Here is a 16,510-nt window from a genome sequence, read left to right on the forward strand (position 1 = left end):
GACTTCCCTCTGTGAATCTTCCTCAGTTTCATTATTGATGGTATACCATGTACATGAGACAAAGATTTCTTTACTCTTCTTGAGGTCTCTCTATGCTGTTCAGTTCAGATAATATGGAGTTACCCATCGTAAACTCATTTACAGTGAAGTCAGTTGTAGCACTGATCTGGTTTGGCTGTGTTCCCCCCACCCTAATCGCATCTTGAATTGTAGTTACCATAATCCCCACGTGTCGTGGGAGGGACCCAGTGGGAGGTAACTGAATCATGGGGGCTGTTACCCCCATGCTGCTGCTCTCGTGATAGTGAGTTCTCGTGAGATCTGATGGTTTTATATGGGTCTTTTCCCTCTTTGCTCTGTATTTCCCCTTTCTGCCATCATGTGAAGAAGGATGTTGTTTGCTTCCCCTTCTGTTCCCCTTTTTTCCTTTCTTTATTGATTCAAGTGTCATTCAGTTCAACACAAATTTTGTGAACAGCTGGTGTATGGTCAGCCCAAGGCTAAAACATCGTAAGTGAATACACTGAGGACAGAAGTTTTGTGAACAGTAGGAGCAGAAGGCAAATCGCTGTAGACAGAGGAGAGAGCAAGAATGGACAACTTGCAAGAAGTTGAGCTATGTAGACAATGGGGTAAGAAAGCCAGGGGTGTTAGAGGAAGAGAAGTGAAAAGTCAGATACCATAGTTTATAATGAGAATAGGAATTGGTAAAAATGTCAAGACAGGAGAAATCATATATGTTTAGAGGTTTAGTAGAGGAGCCATTTGACTTCTCTGTTCTTTTTGAGAAAGACATGAATTGACAGAGATATAGGGAAAGTGTATTTGAAGTACAAGCAATAGCACGTATCTGGAAAACCAAAACACAGAGGGCATAAGTATGGGAGAACTGTGAATATTCCAACTTTGGCCACAACATTGGGTAGATATCATAGTTGCCCAGTAATGAAAACTTGTCTGAAAATGTATGTTTATATCACACTGTGATAAAGAAGTATGTAATTCACTGGTTTATTTTAATCCTAATTCTTGATTTTCCTGAATTACTGAGTATCATGAGACAATGGTCCATCTTAAGAAGTTCTAAGGAAGGTAGGCTAATATACAGAACCCTCGAAACCCATTGGAGACACCTCACTAATGTATGGTAACCAGAATAATAGGAGGGTAGGAACTACGCCAAATATCAAAAAGATACCTCTGCACGCCACTACCTAACTTCTTCAGCTTTGCTTAAACTCTGCCATCTGCTTGTGTGGCAGCAACTTCCTCCTAATAGTGAATGTTTACACTGAGTATTGGCACATAGTTTCTGCATCATATAGAATTAAATTTCCTGTTTATTTTTTATTTTTGCTTTGTATTGTATCGTACTTTGGTTCACTTGTTTGTGTTTAGTCCAGATCACGATTCTAATAGATTATAAAAATTTTGTGGCCGGGCGCGGTGGCTCACGCTTGTAATCCCAGCACTTTGGGAGGCCGAGGCGGGCGGATCACGAGGTCAGGAAATCGAGATCATCCTGGCTAACACGGCGAAATCCCGTCTCTACTAAAAATACAAAAAATTAGCTGGGCGTGGTGGCGGGCGCCTGTAGTCCCAGCTACTCAGGAGGCTGAGGCAGGAGAATGGAGTGAACCCGGGAGGTGGAGCTTGCAGTGAGCTGAGATCGCGCCCCTGCACTCCAGCCTGGGTGACAGAGCGAGACTCCATCTCAAAAAAAAAAAAAAAAAAAAAAAATTCAGCTGTTAAACACAGCCATATTAAAAGTTAAATAAATCATATAACTTTACAAATAAATTACATTAAAAACAGAAGTCATAAATACTCAGGACGCATCACTTCCTAATGGCTACATTTTATTTCTTGGTTCTTGATGTTATTATTTCAAGGGTATCAGATAACCGGTGATTAGTACTATCTTTTGGAAAACCCAGCTCAGTGGTTTTCCAACTGAAACTCCCTCTCGCTTATTCGCAGGAGTCAGCTTAAGTAGAGTTCCGCGTGTTGGTTGCAGAAGTCGCCTGTCTTCCGCCCCCCCCCCCCCCCCCCCCGCGGGAGACTGTTTGCTCGTTTTTACACTGAATGCTCCCCCAGCAAACACGTTTAGCTTGCTCGCCTTTCTCACCGACTAGGGAGAGGAGTCTCAGAGTGCACAGCCGCAGAGAAGGCCTGCGGGGGCGTGCAGGGGCGCACAGGCGCCTGCCTCTGCGGGTGGGAAAGGAAGGAGGTGCCCGCGTTTCCGCTCCAGGGCTCAGCCTGCCTTGGCCACCTACGGTACGGGAGCCTTTAACTTGGATAGGAAAGGAGATCGATCACTCGAGCCTCCACTTGCTAAGCCTGTGGACGCTAGACGCGGGGATCGGCTGGGAATGCCTGGAAGCGGCGGCGCGCGGAGCCAGGTGGGAGGTGCGAGGTGATAGCGCGGGGATCTTGGGTGACAGGGCACCGAGGGAAGGAGGACGCGAGGGCAGCCAGGCCCGAGGTAGCAGGGTGAGTGGCTCGGGCTCAGTCGCGTGGCCCCAGGTGCGCGTCCCAGGTGCGCGGCCTTGGCCCCGCAGCGCCTGCCGTACTGGCCGGGGCCTCTGCTCCGCAGCAGAAGCCGCGGTGGTGGCAGCCGGCGCGGGCGCAGCTGCCCGCGGCTGGGGCGTTTCATCTGCGCGGGCGTATGGGGCGGGCATTGCCCTGGGCCACGCGCTGATAGTCTCCATCTCACTCAGAAAAAGTTACTCATACAGTGGTCTTATAAAGGGTCTGAAGTGGTCAAATTGTCCCTTTTTAGAAACGGATAGTTTTAGGTCTTAAAGATGTCCTAGAAATTACCTTTGCAAGCCCAGCTCTGTCATTTTATGGTGGGGGACACTAAGATCGCGTACAGAGCTTGTCGGAGGGGCTTGGTCTGTCTCACGCTCAGGGTTGTCTCTTCATTACAGGAGCCCTTGCTCTTTCACGTTTCAGAGTTCGCTTTTCCCCTTGCTGAATTCATAAAAATATTTTTAATTTATATGTGTTTCTTCTTGTAGGAAGAAGAAATTGTCTAGACGAATAACATGAGGTCATATAGAATCCCACTTCTGGTGATTTCAAGTCAAGAAAGTAAAAGTAAACCATTGCTATCTTTCACCTTAAATATCCTGTGTTTTATTGCTCAGAACATCCAGTTTTTCTAATACTCATGATGTCGGAAGGGAAACCTCCTGACAAAAAAAGGCCTCGTAGAAGCTTATCAATCAGCAAGAATAAGAAAAAAGCATCTAATTCTATTATTTCGTGTTTTAACAATGCACCACCTGCTAAACTTGCCTGCCCCGTTTGCAGTAAAATGGTGCCTAGATATGACTTAAACCGGCACCTTGATGAAATGTGTGCTAACAATGACTTCGTTCAAGTGGATCCAGGGCAGGTTGGCTTAATAAATTCAAATGTGTCTACGGTAGATTTAACCAGTGTTACCTTAGAAGATGTAACATCAAAGAAGTCACCACCACCAAAGACAAATTTAACCCCTGGCCAAAGTGATTCAGCAAAAAGGGACATAAAGCAGAAGACCAGTCCCTACTTTAAAAGTAATGATGATGTGGGGTGCAAAAATCAAGATGAGCTGAGAAATCGTAGTGTGAAAGTCATTTGTTTGGGAAGCCTAGCATCTAAATTGTCCAGAAAATACGTAAAGGCTAAAAAATCAATAGATAAGGATGAAGAATTTGCCAGTCCTAGTCCACAGAGTTCCAAAGCCACAGTTGATAAGAGTCTGGTTGATAACTCTTCAGAAATTGAGGACGAGGATCAAATTTTGGAGAACAGTTCTCAAAAAGAAAACGTGTTTAAATGTGATTCTCTAGAGTGTATTCCTGAACATATGGTAAGAGGAAGTAAAATAATGGAAGCCGAAAGCCAAAAGGCTACCCGGGAATGTGAGAAATCAGCCCTCACCCCTGGCTTCTCAGATAATGCGATCGTGTTATTCTCACCAGATTTCACTCTTAGGAATACATTAAAGTCTACTTCGGAAGACAGTGTTGTAAAGCAAGAGTGTATCAAAGAAGTGGTTGAAAAACGTGAGGCATGTCATTGTGAAGAAGTAAAAATGACTGTTGCTTCAGAAGCTAAAATACAGCTGTCAGATTCAGAGGCAAAATCTCATAGTTCTGCAAATGATGCTTCTGCATGGAGTAACATCCAAGAGGCTCCTCTGCAGGATGACAGTTGCTTAAACAATGATATCCCTCGCAGCATTCCTTTGGAGCAGGGGTCAAGCTCTAATGGTCCTGGTCAAACAACCGGTCATCCTTACTACCTTCGGAGTTTCCTTGTGGTGCTAAAAGCTGTACTTGAGAATGAAGATGATATGATGCTCTTTGATGAGCAGGAGAAGGGAATTGTAACTAAATTTTATCAGTTATCAGGTATCTTATGCCTGTGTTTGTTTTCAAGTTTTCGTTCCCCTTTTGCTGCTCTGATTGGGGCATGATGTGATGGGCAGTAATCTAGTGACCGCAAGGAGTCACTGTGGTGTTGTGAGTACCCTGTGGGAGTGTTCATGGGAGTCGGAGCATACTGGAAGGTTTTATTGAGAGGGATGCATGGAAAAGAGACAAGATTTTGTCCTGGGTGATGTTTACTCCTGCTGAACTTTGGTTACATTGGAAGCAGCTGTTTTTCTTTTATAGGTGCATTTGATAGTTAAGAAACAACCTTTTCCAGATTAAAAAACAATATAATGTGACTTAGAAAAGCATACTTTGCATTTTGAGTGTGTAATCAGGCCTTTCATTAGGTTTTGTTGTTCCTCAAAGATGAAAGTAGAATAAAATACAATACAGGAAAAAACAAACCAACCTGAGGCATATTTTCTTTCTCCCAACAACATTTTAGATTCATGGACTGTTCCTTTTAAAGAGGGTGTGGAGGAAATGGAAACTTTCAAGCTGAAATTGGTACATTAAAAATATTAGTCTATGCCTCAAGTCCTTGGCAGCCAGGGGTGGCTCCAAGCCAGCAGTGCAGGTTTGTAGTAAAAGCCACCTTTGTGTCTTTACGGTGTTATTCAGAGGGCCATGATGGCTCTGTGGAACCATGTCCCTGAGGGCAGGAAAAAACATGGTAGTCACACTGTCCTTCAGTAAAATGCGGCCATGTGCGACTCCTCAGTAGATAAAAAAGAGAAAAATCCTGAACATTACTATTGATGTTCAAGAGAAGGACTTCTGTTTTAAATTCGCACAGTGGAATTATGGTATTCCTTGTGTTACTTTTTAACATGTGAGCAATACTTCTCTGGGCACAGCTATGTGTAGTATCCACTTCCATCTCTACTTTTGCTATTCTCACCAGAAGATGGACGTAATAGCACATTGGCTTTTCTATCCAAACTAGTCACAGATCTTTGGTTGGGTGCTGATTGCATTCCTGCGAGTATTTCAGTGATTGGTGGCTCTGTAATTCCATGTAATTGAGAAATAGGAACAGTTTTCCTAGTGCAAGTTCTGCATATGCATGTGTCTTGCACTCCAAGGAGAATCATGTACAATCTGTTGGTGTGTAGAAATAATTACTGATAATTGTTTTTGCCTTTTTATTTTTTTATTTTTAAGTTCTTTTAGAGACAGGATTTCTGTCTGTCACCCAGGCTGAAGTGCAGTGGTGTAATCATAGCTCACTGTGACCTCGAATTCTTGGTCCCAAGCAATCCTCCTGCCTCAGCCTCCCAAAGCGCTGGGATTACAAGCATGAGCCGTAGGCTGGGTGTGGTGGCTCATGCCTGTAATCCCAGCACTTTGGGAGGCCGAGGTGGGCAGATGGCCTGAGGTCAGGAGTTCGAGACTAGCCTGACCAACATGGTGAAACCCCGTCTCTACTGAAAATACAAAAATTAGCTGGGCATGGTGGTGGGTGCCTGTAATCCCAGCTACTTGGGAGGCTGAGGCAGGAGAATTGCTTGAACCCGGGAGGCAGAAGTTGCAGTTAGCTGAGACTGCACCATTGCACCCCAGCCTGGGCAACAAGAGCAAAACTCCATCTCAAAAAAACAAAAAACAAAAAAAAACCACCAGCATGAGCCATCATGACAGGTCAATTTTGCCTTTTTAAAGAAGAAAGGAAAATAAATGTTGGAAATTTTCAAAATACAATTAAGCCATTTTAGAGTTGGCCGAAATTTAAAGATAATTTGGGTAATAGGGAGATTGAGACCAAACAGGTTAATTAAGAAGCTTGGTCAAGATTGCTGGGTTAGAGAGGACTGCCCTACTGAAGCTAGACATTTTTTTTGGAAAATTATTTCAGATTATTTTCAATCAAATCAGAATAATGCATATTAAGCTAAGAGCAGAGAACAAAACAAGAATTCTGGGTAGGGCTTTTCTGAGGGAGTAGAAATGTTGATGGCTAGAAAATGGGGAACTTGATTTTAGAAGTTTTAAAATGACCAATAATCGTTAGGAAATTTTTAAATGTACTTTCAAAATGGTTTATTCCGTAAAATGATGGCCTTATACATACAGTAAGCGTATGTGTATTTCTAAATAGTACATTTATTCACCTTAGGTTTAAAAGGTAAATGTAGTGATTTTCACCGTTTTCTTAACTTTATTGCAGCTACTGGTCAGAAGTTATATGTAAGGCTCTTTCAACGTAAATTAAGCTGGATTAAGATGACTAAATTAGAATATGAAGAGATTGCCTCAGACTTAACACCTGTGATTGAAGAATTGAAGAATGCAGGCTTTCTGCAGACAGGTATGACTAGTAGAAGGAGACGTGAAATGAAAATATGATCTGAAGAACTGAGCTTCTGCAGAAGGGTGGCAGTATTATTATGGTGCCCTCCCTGGGGTGGTGCTTGGTAACTTAACTGTTTTTTAATTGAATTTTTAATCTTAGGACAACAAATTATTCATGTGATGCTAAAGCCATTCTTAGCCTGAGTTAGGAATACTAGAATAATGAGAGATGGTCTGCTGCTGTTTTCTTGACTGTGGCAGGTTTAGAACGAAAGTCACCTGGGGATAGACATGTGGGTGTGTGCCACAGAAGAAATACATCCCGGCCGGGCACGGTGGCTCATGCCTGTAATCCCAGCAATTTGGGAGGCCGAGGCGGGTGGATCACCTGAGGTTGGGGGTTCGAGACCAGCCTGACCAACATGGAGAAACCCCATCTCTACTAAAAATACAAAATTAGATGTGGTGGCGCATGCTTGTAATCCCAGCTATTTGGGAGGCTGAGGCAGGAGAATCACTTGAACCCGGGAGGCGGAGGTTGCGGTGAGCTGAGATTGCACCATTGCATTCCAGCCTGGGCAACCAGGGTGAAACTCCCGTCTCAAAAAAAATGGATACATCCCTTCTTGGCAGTCTCCTTCCAGCAAGAGCTTGACTTATCTTACTCAGAGTCCTCTTTATGATAGAATAAAGCTGGTTGTTTGCAACCCTTATTGCCTCTAAAAACTTCATCTGCCCCGCGTGCACACACATACAGCTCTTCGATTACGTTGATTGCCTTAAGCATTGTTGAATTGCTTTAAGCCTATGTGAACACTAAGGAGAGTCTATCTTCTGCAGTGATACCTTTCGTTGTCTTGTCAGTAGCATTCGTCAAGTACCTATGTATGGGGTACAAAATTGTACTGTATTAGGAAAGGGAAATGTGAGCCTTGGGTTCAAGTTGCTGACATTTTAGACCAAAATAAGCAAATCAGCCAGATGGTTTCTTTGGGGCAGAGTTTATTGTGGGGAGCAGTAAGTGGGGATGAAGCGAAGTGAGCAGTAAGTGTGTTAGGGTGGGGCTGGTTGGGGTGGTATGGGGAAAGTTTCGGGAGAGGCATAAAAGCTCAGTGAAGGAGCTTGGATGTGAGTGGTTAGTGGTGGGACACAGGACCCTCTGCAGAGCAGCGCTTCCCACACATCAGTGCCAGCAGGGTCACCTGGGAACTTGATACTCAGTCCCCACCTGACTTGGAAAATGTGGTGCAGATTCTGTAAATTCATATGTCTGACAGGCATGCCAGGTGACTGCTGCAGGTGAGCCTTGACTTACCTTCAAATGAGCAACAAAACCAGGATCCTAGTGGCTCACTGTGGCACTCAGTCAAGTGCAAGTCCCATCCATGCTCCAGCCCCATGGGACCTGGCTCTGGCTGTCCCTCTCACTTTCTGCCACGGCCACCCAGCCCTCAGTGTTCTTCACCAGGATGAGTGCATTCCTGTCTCAGAGCCTTGGACTGACTTTCCCCTCCACCCAGGTCAGTTTCCACCACGTGGCCACACGGCATAGTTCTCCTTTCCTTCCCCTCTGCCTGGTGTCGCCTTGTCAAAGGTTTGCCTGACTACTGTGTGAAATACAGCCAGCCTCCTGCCAGCTTCAGTTTGCCTCCTAAGTTGTGTTTTTCTTTAGAGCGGTTATTACCACCTGATAAATATGCCTATTCATTTAATTGTTACGCTGGGAGGCTAGCTCCTGTGGATGGGATTTCTTTCACTGTAGCATGCCTGGGGCCTTAGAATATTACCAGGCTGACTGTGTACACCCAATAAATATTTGCTCAATGGAGGAAGAAGGCACTGCCCTAAACTTGTGAAGCCTTGAAGGCAAAAACCAGCGAGGTCTGACTGAGCCAAATTCCTAGGCCAAGGTTGGTGTCGGGGCCCACAGTAGCTGAACAGGCTCACGAATGCCGAGTGAGCAGGAGAGGCTTGTGGGAAGAAGAGGGCTGATGATCAGTTCTCTCTGACCTGGTTTGAGAGGTCCCATTTTGTAGGGGTTTTGTGATGAGAAAGGCAGGGAGCATATATTCCAAGCAGGTGTTGAGATGCCCAAACCATAATGGCTATCCACGTGTGTCTTTATTTTAGTCAAATTTTCCTTTAGATTTTAGTGAGAAATTCTATTATTCGATAACTTTTAAGAGATATAATAATAGTGTTATTAATACGTTAATAATACCATGTTAATAATTCCACATTTAATGATTGGTTTGGCCAACTAATTAAAATTTTCTTAGTAGCATTTCATTTTATTTTCATCTAACTAAGGTAAATAAAGCTAGAAAATAGTAAAATCTAAAAAAACTTTTTTTTTTTTTTAAACCATTTCAGAATCTGAGTTGCAAGAACTCTCTGAAGTGCTTGAACTCCTTTCTGCTCCTGAACTAAAATCCCTGGCCAAGACCTTCCACTTGGTGAATCCCAATGGACAGAAACAGCAGCTGGTGGACGCCTTTCTCAAATTGGCCAAACAGCGTTCAGTCTGCACTTGGGGCAAGAATAAGCCTGGAATTGGTGCAGTGATTTTAAAAAGGTTTTGTTGGCTATTGTTACAGTAAAAACATTTAAAATGTTGATAGTGCATATTAACTTATAGTAGATTTTATACTTGATTGAACTGTAATTGTTTATTTCAGTTGTGATTAGATTGAGAAGGCTGGAAAAGCCTTAATTGCAATAGCCTGGATTCTTTCTTGGGTTATTATTCAAAATTTTTGTCATAACACCATACTGATTTCCAGGACCAAGAAAAATCGGAAGGCCTTTGGTAAATTATGGTATTTTATTTTCCGAGAAAAATACAGTTTTAAGTGATTCTTATGGGATTTTAGGGTAAACTATTCAGTCAAATTTTTATTTTAGTAAAGTTTTTGTTTACTAAACAAAGTATAATCAGGCAGTCTTAATGTGCAAGATTTCCTGAGTTTAAACGTAACAGTTTACCAAAAACTGTGAGTGGCTTCTTTTGTCTTTGAGAAGCCCTTTACCTGTTTCTGTTGAAAATTACAAAAACTTTTAGAATTGATTTCTTTTGCCCACGTTATTTATATAATCAAACTATATCAACTTTAGTCTGGGAATTCACTACTGTGGAGTCGAGGATGAAATGAGAGGATGTTTTTGAAAACACTTTAAAATGATGTTGTTATTTATTTTATATATTTATTTTGTATATTTCAGTTGTTGTGAGCCCATCCTTGTTGGAGAGGTGCTATAAATACTAATCTTTAATGAAACATAGGTATAATAAGGCAGACATTAAGTAAAATATCAATACCAACGCTTGAAAAAAGCTTGTATTATAGATTTTTAAAAAGTACTTTAATAAATTACATATTTGTAATTAATTGACTTGAGAAGTATAGAATCTTCATCTGTGTGGTATGTTAAATGTCTTCTAAGTCGTTTCTTTATCTAATTGTATTTCTTAAGTATTTGATGTTAACCTTATATGTAACTTTTTTTTTTTTTTTTGAGACGGAGTCTCGCTTTGTCGCCCAGGCTGGAGTGCAGTGGCGCAGTCTTGGCTCACTGCAAGCTCCGCCTCCTGGGTTCACGCCATTCTCCTGCCTCAGCCTGTCCGAGTAGCTGGGACTACAGGCACCTGCCACCACGCCTGGCTAATTTTTTTGTATTTTTAGTAGAGACGGGGTTTCACCGTGGTCTCGATCTCCTGACCTCGTGATCCACCCGCCTCGGCCTCCCAAAGTGCTGGGATTACAAGCGTAAACCACCGCGCCCGGCCTGTATGTAACATTTTATAGGCAAGTAAACATTAAATTTAGCCACCCTCTGGCTGGGCACAGTGGCTCACACCTGTAATCCCAGCACTTTGGGAGGCTTAGGCGGGTGGATCACAAGATCAGGAGTTCAAGACCAGCCTGGCCAATATGGTGAAACCCCATCTCTACTAAAAATACAAAAATTAGCCTGGAGTGGTGGCAGGTGCCTGTAATCCCAGCTACTCGGGAGGCTGAGTCAGGAGAATTGCCTGAACCTGGGGGGTAGAGGTTGCAGTGAGCTGAGATCATGCCACTACACACCAGCCTGGGTGACAGAGTGAGACTCCATCTCAAAAAAAAAAAAAAAAAATAGCAACCCTTTCTTGGTATATGCACTTAGCATAGAACAGATAAATAAGATGAACATATTTTATCACTGACTTTGGACTTGTAGGAAAATAGAATCCTCAAGGCTGTTTTAGTTCTAGTAAAAACCACCGTCCTTTAAGGTTGTCCTTTATTTCTTCATTCTGATGGTAAAGCCCAGCAGTGCAATTTCAGAGTCCCTGCCAGCCCCATGCTAGGGCAGTGCCTGGTGCTCTTACTCTGCTGTTATAATAAAGAAACAGAAAAAGGCACATTATTACAGAAAAAGGCACATTATTTATGCTTTCTTAATCCTCGCAGGAGTCACTGCTTAGTTTTCTGTGTTTAATGCTTCCTTTTGCAGGCTGGAGGCTGTGTCCACTGGGGGCATCCCCGGGACTCTGTGTGGAGGTGGATGAAGTGGGTACTTTGGGGCAGTCTGTAGATGAGTGGCTCTCAGTTCAGTGGTGGTGTGATAGGAATCCCACCCCTTCCCCTTCAACTCCATGGTGGTGGCACTCATCTCTCCCACACCCTCTGGGATGCAGTGCTGCTTTTGGTTTAATAGCTTCTGTACCAGGAGGGTGTGACATCTTTCACTAGCTGAGTGGTTCTCAACTGGGGGCATCTGGCATCATCTGGAGACATTTTTGGTTGTCAGTACGGGAGCTGGTGAAGCTAATGGCATCTAGTGACTAGAGGCCAGGGACAGGACACTGCTGAGCATCCTATAATTTACAGGACAGCCCCTGACAACAAAGAATTGTCTAGCCTAAATGTCAATAGTGCTGAAGTTGAAAAACTCTGCTTCTGATGGTGTCTAAGCTGCTACAGTCAGAGGGCCCACATGGTCCTGGATTTAATTTAGACCTCCAAGCCCACCTTGCAGACATCCAGAGTTGAACTGAATTCACTCCAGTGTTATCCTAGAATAGAGATGCTGCTGGACCATTCTGTACACTAGAGAAGGGGTCTGCAACCCCCAGGCCTTAGACCGACAACTGTCCATTGCCTGTTAGGAACTGGGCCACACAGCAGAAGGTGAGCAGTGTGCCAGAGAGCATGACCGCCTGAGCTTTGCCTCCTGTCAGATCAGCAGTGGCATTAGATTCTCATAGGAGTGTGAACCCTATTGTGAACTGCGCATGCGAGGGATCTAGGTTGTGCATTCCTTATGAGAATCTATTGCCTGATGATCTGAAGTGGAACAGTTTCATCCTGAAACACCTCCCTCAACCCCAGTCCATGGAAAAATTCTCTTCCATGAAACTACTCCTTGGTGCCAAAAGCGTTGACTGCTGCACTGGAGAACAGCACCAAACTTTGGTGTATACATTTGCACCACATCTTGGTACACAAAATCTGATGTTTTACCCGGAGCCTTTGATAATGAAATTTTAAAGAAATACCATTATTTAATCTAAATCATCACTTGAATAAAAAATTGAGAATTGCTTCATGTTGACTAGGCAATGCTTTTCTGAAAGTTTTCCTGGTATTTGAAGCACTCATGACCAGGGTAAACCCCAACCTACTGTGCGGCCAAGGAAGGAAGCACTTGTATGGAGCCAAACCATGTGTGGAACCATTTGGAAATGTACATTCATTTACTCCTGTGTATCCCTGGGTGAGCTCTCAGCCCCAGAGCAGTTAAGTAATGCTCCAGTGTTTAAAATAGTGAATGTCATTTCTCTTTATTTTAGATGAAAATAATTTGTAAAATCTGACTTCCAAATGCTTAAAAAGTTGAAAGTTATTTCTACATTGTACATTTTTCAGAGCCAAAGCCCTGGCTGGACAGTCAGTACGAATCTGTAAAGGTCCCAGGGCTGTGTTTTCCCGGATCTTGCTACTGTTTTCGTTGACCGACTCAATGGAAGATGAAGACGCCGCTTGTGGAGGTCAGGGACAGCTTTCAACGGTCCTGTTGGTCAACCTCGGCCGAATGGAGTATCCTAGTTACATCATCAATCGGAAAACCCACATCTTCCAAGACAGAGATGATCTTATCAGGTAAGATGATGTTAGCTCACTATAATGTCTATGTGTATATTTCGCGATTTAGTAAAAGGTTTTATTATTTTTTTCCAGCCAAAATAGAAACATTAAGTCCACAGCCAAAACAGTTTTTAATCTTTTTTTGCCCCACTTGTATACATTTCTATGACCATAGGGAAAATGTAGAAGTGTGCTGAGATTATGGTTGCCAAAATCCAAGGAATTTTGAGTTAACACTACAAAACTTTCTCTGGTTTATGTTTCCAAGTACCTTTGGAAGGGAGTATTTTTTGTTTGTTTGTTTTAATTTGAGACAGGATTTCGCCCAGGCTGGAGTGCGGTGGCATGATCACAGCTCACTGTAGCCTTGACCTCCTGGGCCCAAGTGATCCTCCCACCTCAGCCTCCCAAGTAGCTGGGACCACAGGCACATGCCACCACACTCAGCTAATTTTTGTATTTTTTTGGTAGAGATAGGGTTTCACCATGTTGCCCAGGCTGGTCTCAAACTCCTGGACTCAAGCAATCCACCCATCTTGGCCTCCCAAAGTGCTGGGATTATAGGCGTGAGCCACCGCCCTCGGCCTGTATTTTTTTGACACAGACATTTTAATCAACTTGGTTTATGAATATGTTGTTGGCATGAACAAGACTGACGATGAATATTTTCTTATTAGTAACACTTTAGGTAAAGCTATTAATAACTTGTATATTGTATATCATACATATGATAATTAGATATACAGATGATAAATTAGAATTTTTCACTAATTTATATTGGCACATGGATTTAGTGAAAATTTGGTTTGTCCAATAAAAGTAGTTTTTGAACTAAAAGTAGAACTACCATGTGATCCAGCAATCCCACTACTGGGTATATATCCAAAGGAAAAGAAATCGGTATATTGAAGAGATATTTGTACTCCCATGTTTATTGCAGTCTATTCACAATAGCCAAGATAGGGAGTCAACCTAAGTGTCCATCAGTGGATGAATGGATAAAGAAAATGTGGTACATATACACAATGGAATACTATTCAGCCATAAAAAAGAATGAAATTCTCCATGGTGGCAACATGGATGAGCTCAGAGGACATTATGTTACGTGAAATAAGCCAGGCGCAGAAAGACAAATACTGCATGTTCTCACTCATATGTGAGAGGTAAAAAAGTGGATCTCACAGAAGTAGAGTAGAATAGTGGTTACCAGAGGCTGGGAGGGGAAGGGGGACAGGGAAAGGTTGGTTAACAGATACAAAAGTGCAGCTAGATAGAAGGAATAAGTTCTGTTGTTCTGTAGCAGTGTAGGATGACTATAATTAACAACAGTTTATTATATATTTTTAAATAGAAGAATGGATTTGGAATATTCCCAACACAAAGAAATGATAAATGTTTGAGGTGATGCCTGGTATGGCAACACATGCGTATATTTCTAGCTACTCGGGAGGCTGGGGCAGGAGGGTCACTTGAGTCCAGAAATTCGGGACTAGCCTGGGCAACATAATGAGACCTCGTCTCTAAAACATTTTCAAAAAAGTTTGAGGTGTTGGATATGCTAATTACCCTAATTTGATCATTATACATTGTATACATGCATTGAAATATCACACTGTGCCACATAAATATGTGCAACTTTATGTTAATTAAAAATAATAATAGATGCCAAATAATGGGATTACAGTATTAAAAAGCAGGTTTTGATAAGAAAGAATAGTGTAGGTCTTACAGAAAAAAAATTTGGATTTCCTTAAAAAAAAAAAATCTTTGATAAGAAAAATTAATTTGGATTTCCTAAAATGTCACTTTTGATTCTTGATTTGGATTTCTGACTCAAATTTAACCAAAATTGATTCTGATATTTGCTTTTAGGAAAGTCCTTTAAGTGTTTCTAGGAAAGCCAGGTGCTTCAAGAAGTAAGTTACTGAAATTTTTGAATCACAGCAGTGTCAGTATAATCTGATTTTGGCCCATTTTACCTTAGCTGACAGGAAGCTCAGTATCTTATTTGTGTTCAATTGGAATAACTTTTTTAGTTGAAATCTCTAATAAGACTATTTATTCTTACCCTGTTTTCAGTTGTCTCCTATCTTTTTTACCTTTTTTGTTTTTACCAGCTTTATGATTTTCTGGCTTGTGAGAATGTATACTCTGAAACCAAGTTCCAGTTTCTATACCAATGAACTGTGAACCCACCCCGTGCCTCAGTTTCTGCATCTGTCAAATGGGGAGAATAATAGTATATTCTTACAGACATGTGTGGGGTGCATGGGAAGTGCTTAAAGCCTGGGCTATGGGGAATGCCTACTACATGTTCATTATTATTTTAATTGTCATTATTACTGTTATACCCAAGTTCTGTGACAAAACCATGGTTGACAAGTTCAAAAGGCATCTCATATTCTTTCTAGAAAGTAGGTGTGCTGTAAATATTAAAAATAATGAAAACTCCCTTAGTTAAGCAGAGGGCCTTAAGTAAGACGTAAATGAAACTGGATTTAATTGACTTCTGGAAAGGTAGTAGTATTCAATATCTGGTAATGTGATACCTGGCCAGGAAACCCGTGTTGTCTACCTCTGTACTTGAGATAATTTATCCTTTTAAAATTTTTCTCATTCATTCAGTATAAATGAGTGTTGAGTACCTTTTATGTGACTTGGTTAGGGTACGTTGTAGCAGTGAACAAGAGAGGGCCTCAGCCATCATGGGGCTATATTTCCTGGGGAGATAGAAATTAACCAATATTTAAAGTGTGTGAGAAGTGCTGTGATAATTGAGGGGCAGGCTAAAGCAGTTCTTTATAGACAGAGTGGCCCAGGAGAGGTGACATTTGAAGTGGGACTTGAGGATGAGAATGAGGTAGCCGTGTCAGGGTCTGGGTGCCTGCATCCCTGCCGCGAGATAGCATGTGCACAGGCCTTGAGGCAGGAAAGAGCTTGCTGAGTTGGAGGAACTCAGGAGACCCATGGCTAAGATGTGGGGGTGGCCAGGACTGGGTTGGTGGTAGTGGCAGTGGAGAGAAGTGAATGTGTGTGAGGCAGTTTGGAAGCAGAAAGACAAGACTTGATTCTGATGTGGGCAAGAAGGCGAGAGTGGATCAAGGATGGCTCTGGTGTTTGCCTTGGATGGGGTGTCATCCAGTGAGGGGGATTGGGAGAGGTGTTGGTGCTGGAGGCATCAGTGTGTGGGGTGCTCTTCAGCCATTTGGTTGAAGCTGTCGTGTGTGGCATTGGACTTGCAGTCAGGAGCTCAGGGAATGGGTCCGACCTGGAAAAAGTCAGCATTTTGAGAATCACTGGCATATGGACAATGTTTGAAGCCATGGAACTGAATGAGCAGCATATTATAAAAGAATTAGATTCAAGAATTTGTGAGCAAACTTTTACATTTGGAGGCAATTTCTTTATTTGTACTTTACAGTGTTTGTACATAATGATATTATGTACTTTATGCTTTTCTTTTAGATGTGAGACCAAAATACAATGAACATGTACTCAAAGTGTTAACAGAATTTGTTGGTCAAATGTCTTTGTATTTTGGTACCTAAGGAGCGATGAAAAATTCTTTCTTAAGCTAAGTTGTGTTGTAACATTTCAGCATTGCCATCTCCCAAAGAGCATCCCTTAGTTATTTTGAAATATTCCAGGTAATCTTCTTAG

The 16,510-nt window shown here is 42.3% G+C and overlaps 1 protein-coding gene across 2 annotated transcripts; it reads left to right on the forward strand.

The window, feature by feature from the left end:
• The first annotated feature begins 2,366 nt into the window (after window positions 1-2,366).
• Window positions 2,367-10,120, forward strand: LOC115835494 (fanconi-associated nuclease 1-like). 2 transcript variants are annotated; one of them, XM_030814370.1, is made up of 4 exons: window positions 2,367-2,402; window positions 3,024-4,406; window positions 6,598-6,738; window positions 9,096-10,120. In XM_030814370.1, exons 2-4 carry the CDS (start codon window positions 3,176-3,178, stop codon window positions 9,320-9,322), a joined length of 1,599 nt encoding a protein of 532 aa, XP_030670230.1. In that variant the 5' UTR covers window positions 2,367-2,402; window positions 3,024-3,175; the 3' UTR covers window positions 9,323-10,120. The 2 variants fall into 2 exon arrangements, with proteins under 2 accessions (XP_030670230.1, XP_030670229.1); XM_030814369.1 differs by lacking the exon at window positions 2,367-2,402 and adding an exon at window positions 2,474-2,493.
• The last annotated feature ends 6,390 nt before the right edge of the window (window positions 10,121-16,510 follow it).

Source organism: Nomascus leucogenys, chromosome 6 (assembly GCF_006542625.1).
Source record: "Nomascus leucogenys isolate Asia chromosome 6, Asia_NLE_v1, whole genome shotgun sequence".
In the NCBI taxonomy this organism is placed as follows: domain Eukaryota; kingdom Metazoa; phylum Chordata; class Mammalia; order Primates; family Hylobatidae; genus Nomascus; species Nomascus leucogenys.

Excerpts from the sequence above, each read along its gene's own strand:
- LOC115835494 (XM_030814370.1), top strand. The coding sequence starts at position 3,176 with ATGATGTCGGAAGGGAAACCTCCTGACAAAAAAAGGCCTCGTAGAAGC. Across the intron at positions 4,407-6,597 it reads TAAATTTTATCAGTTATCAG|CTACTGGTCAGAAGTTATAT; the intron begins GTATCTTATGCC and ends ACTTTATTGCAG. Across the intron at positions 6,739-9,095 it reads TGCAGGCTTTCTGCAGACAG|AATCTGAGTTGCAAGAACTC; the intron begins GTATGACTAGTA and ends AAACCATTTCAG.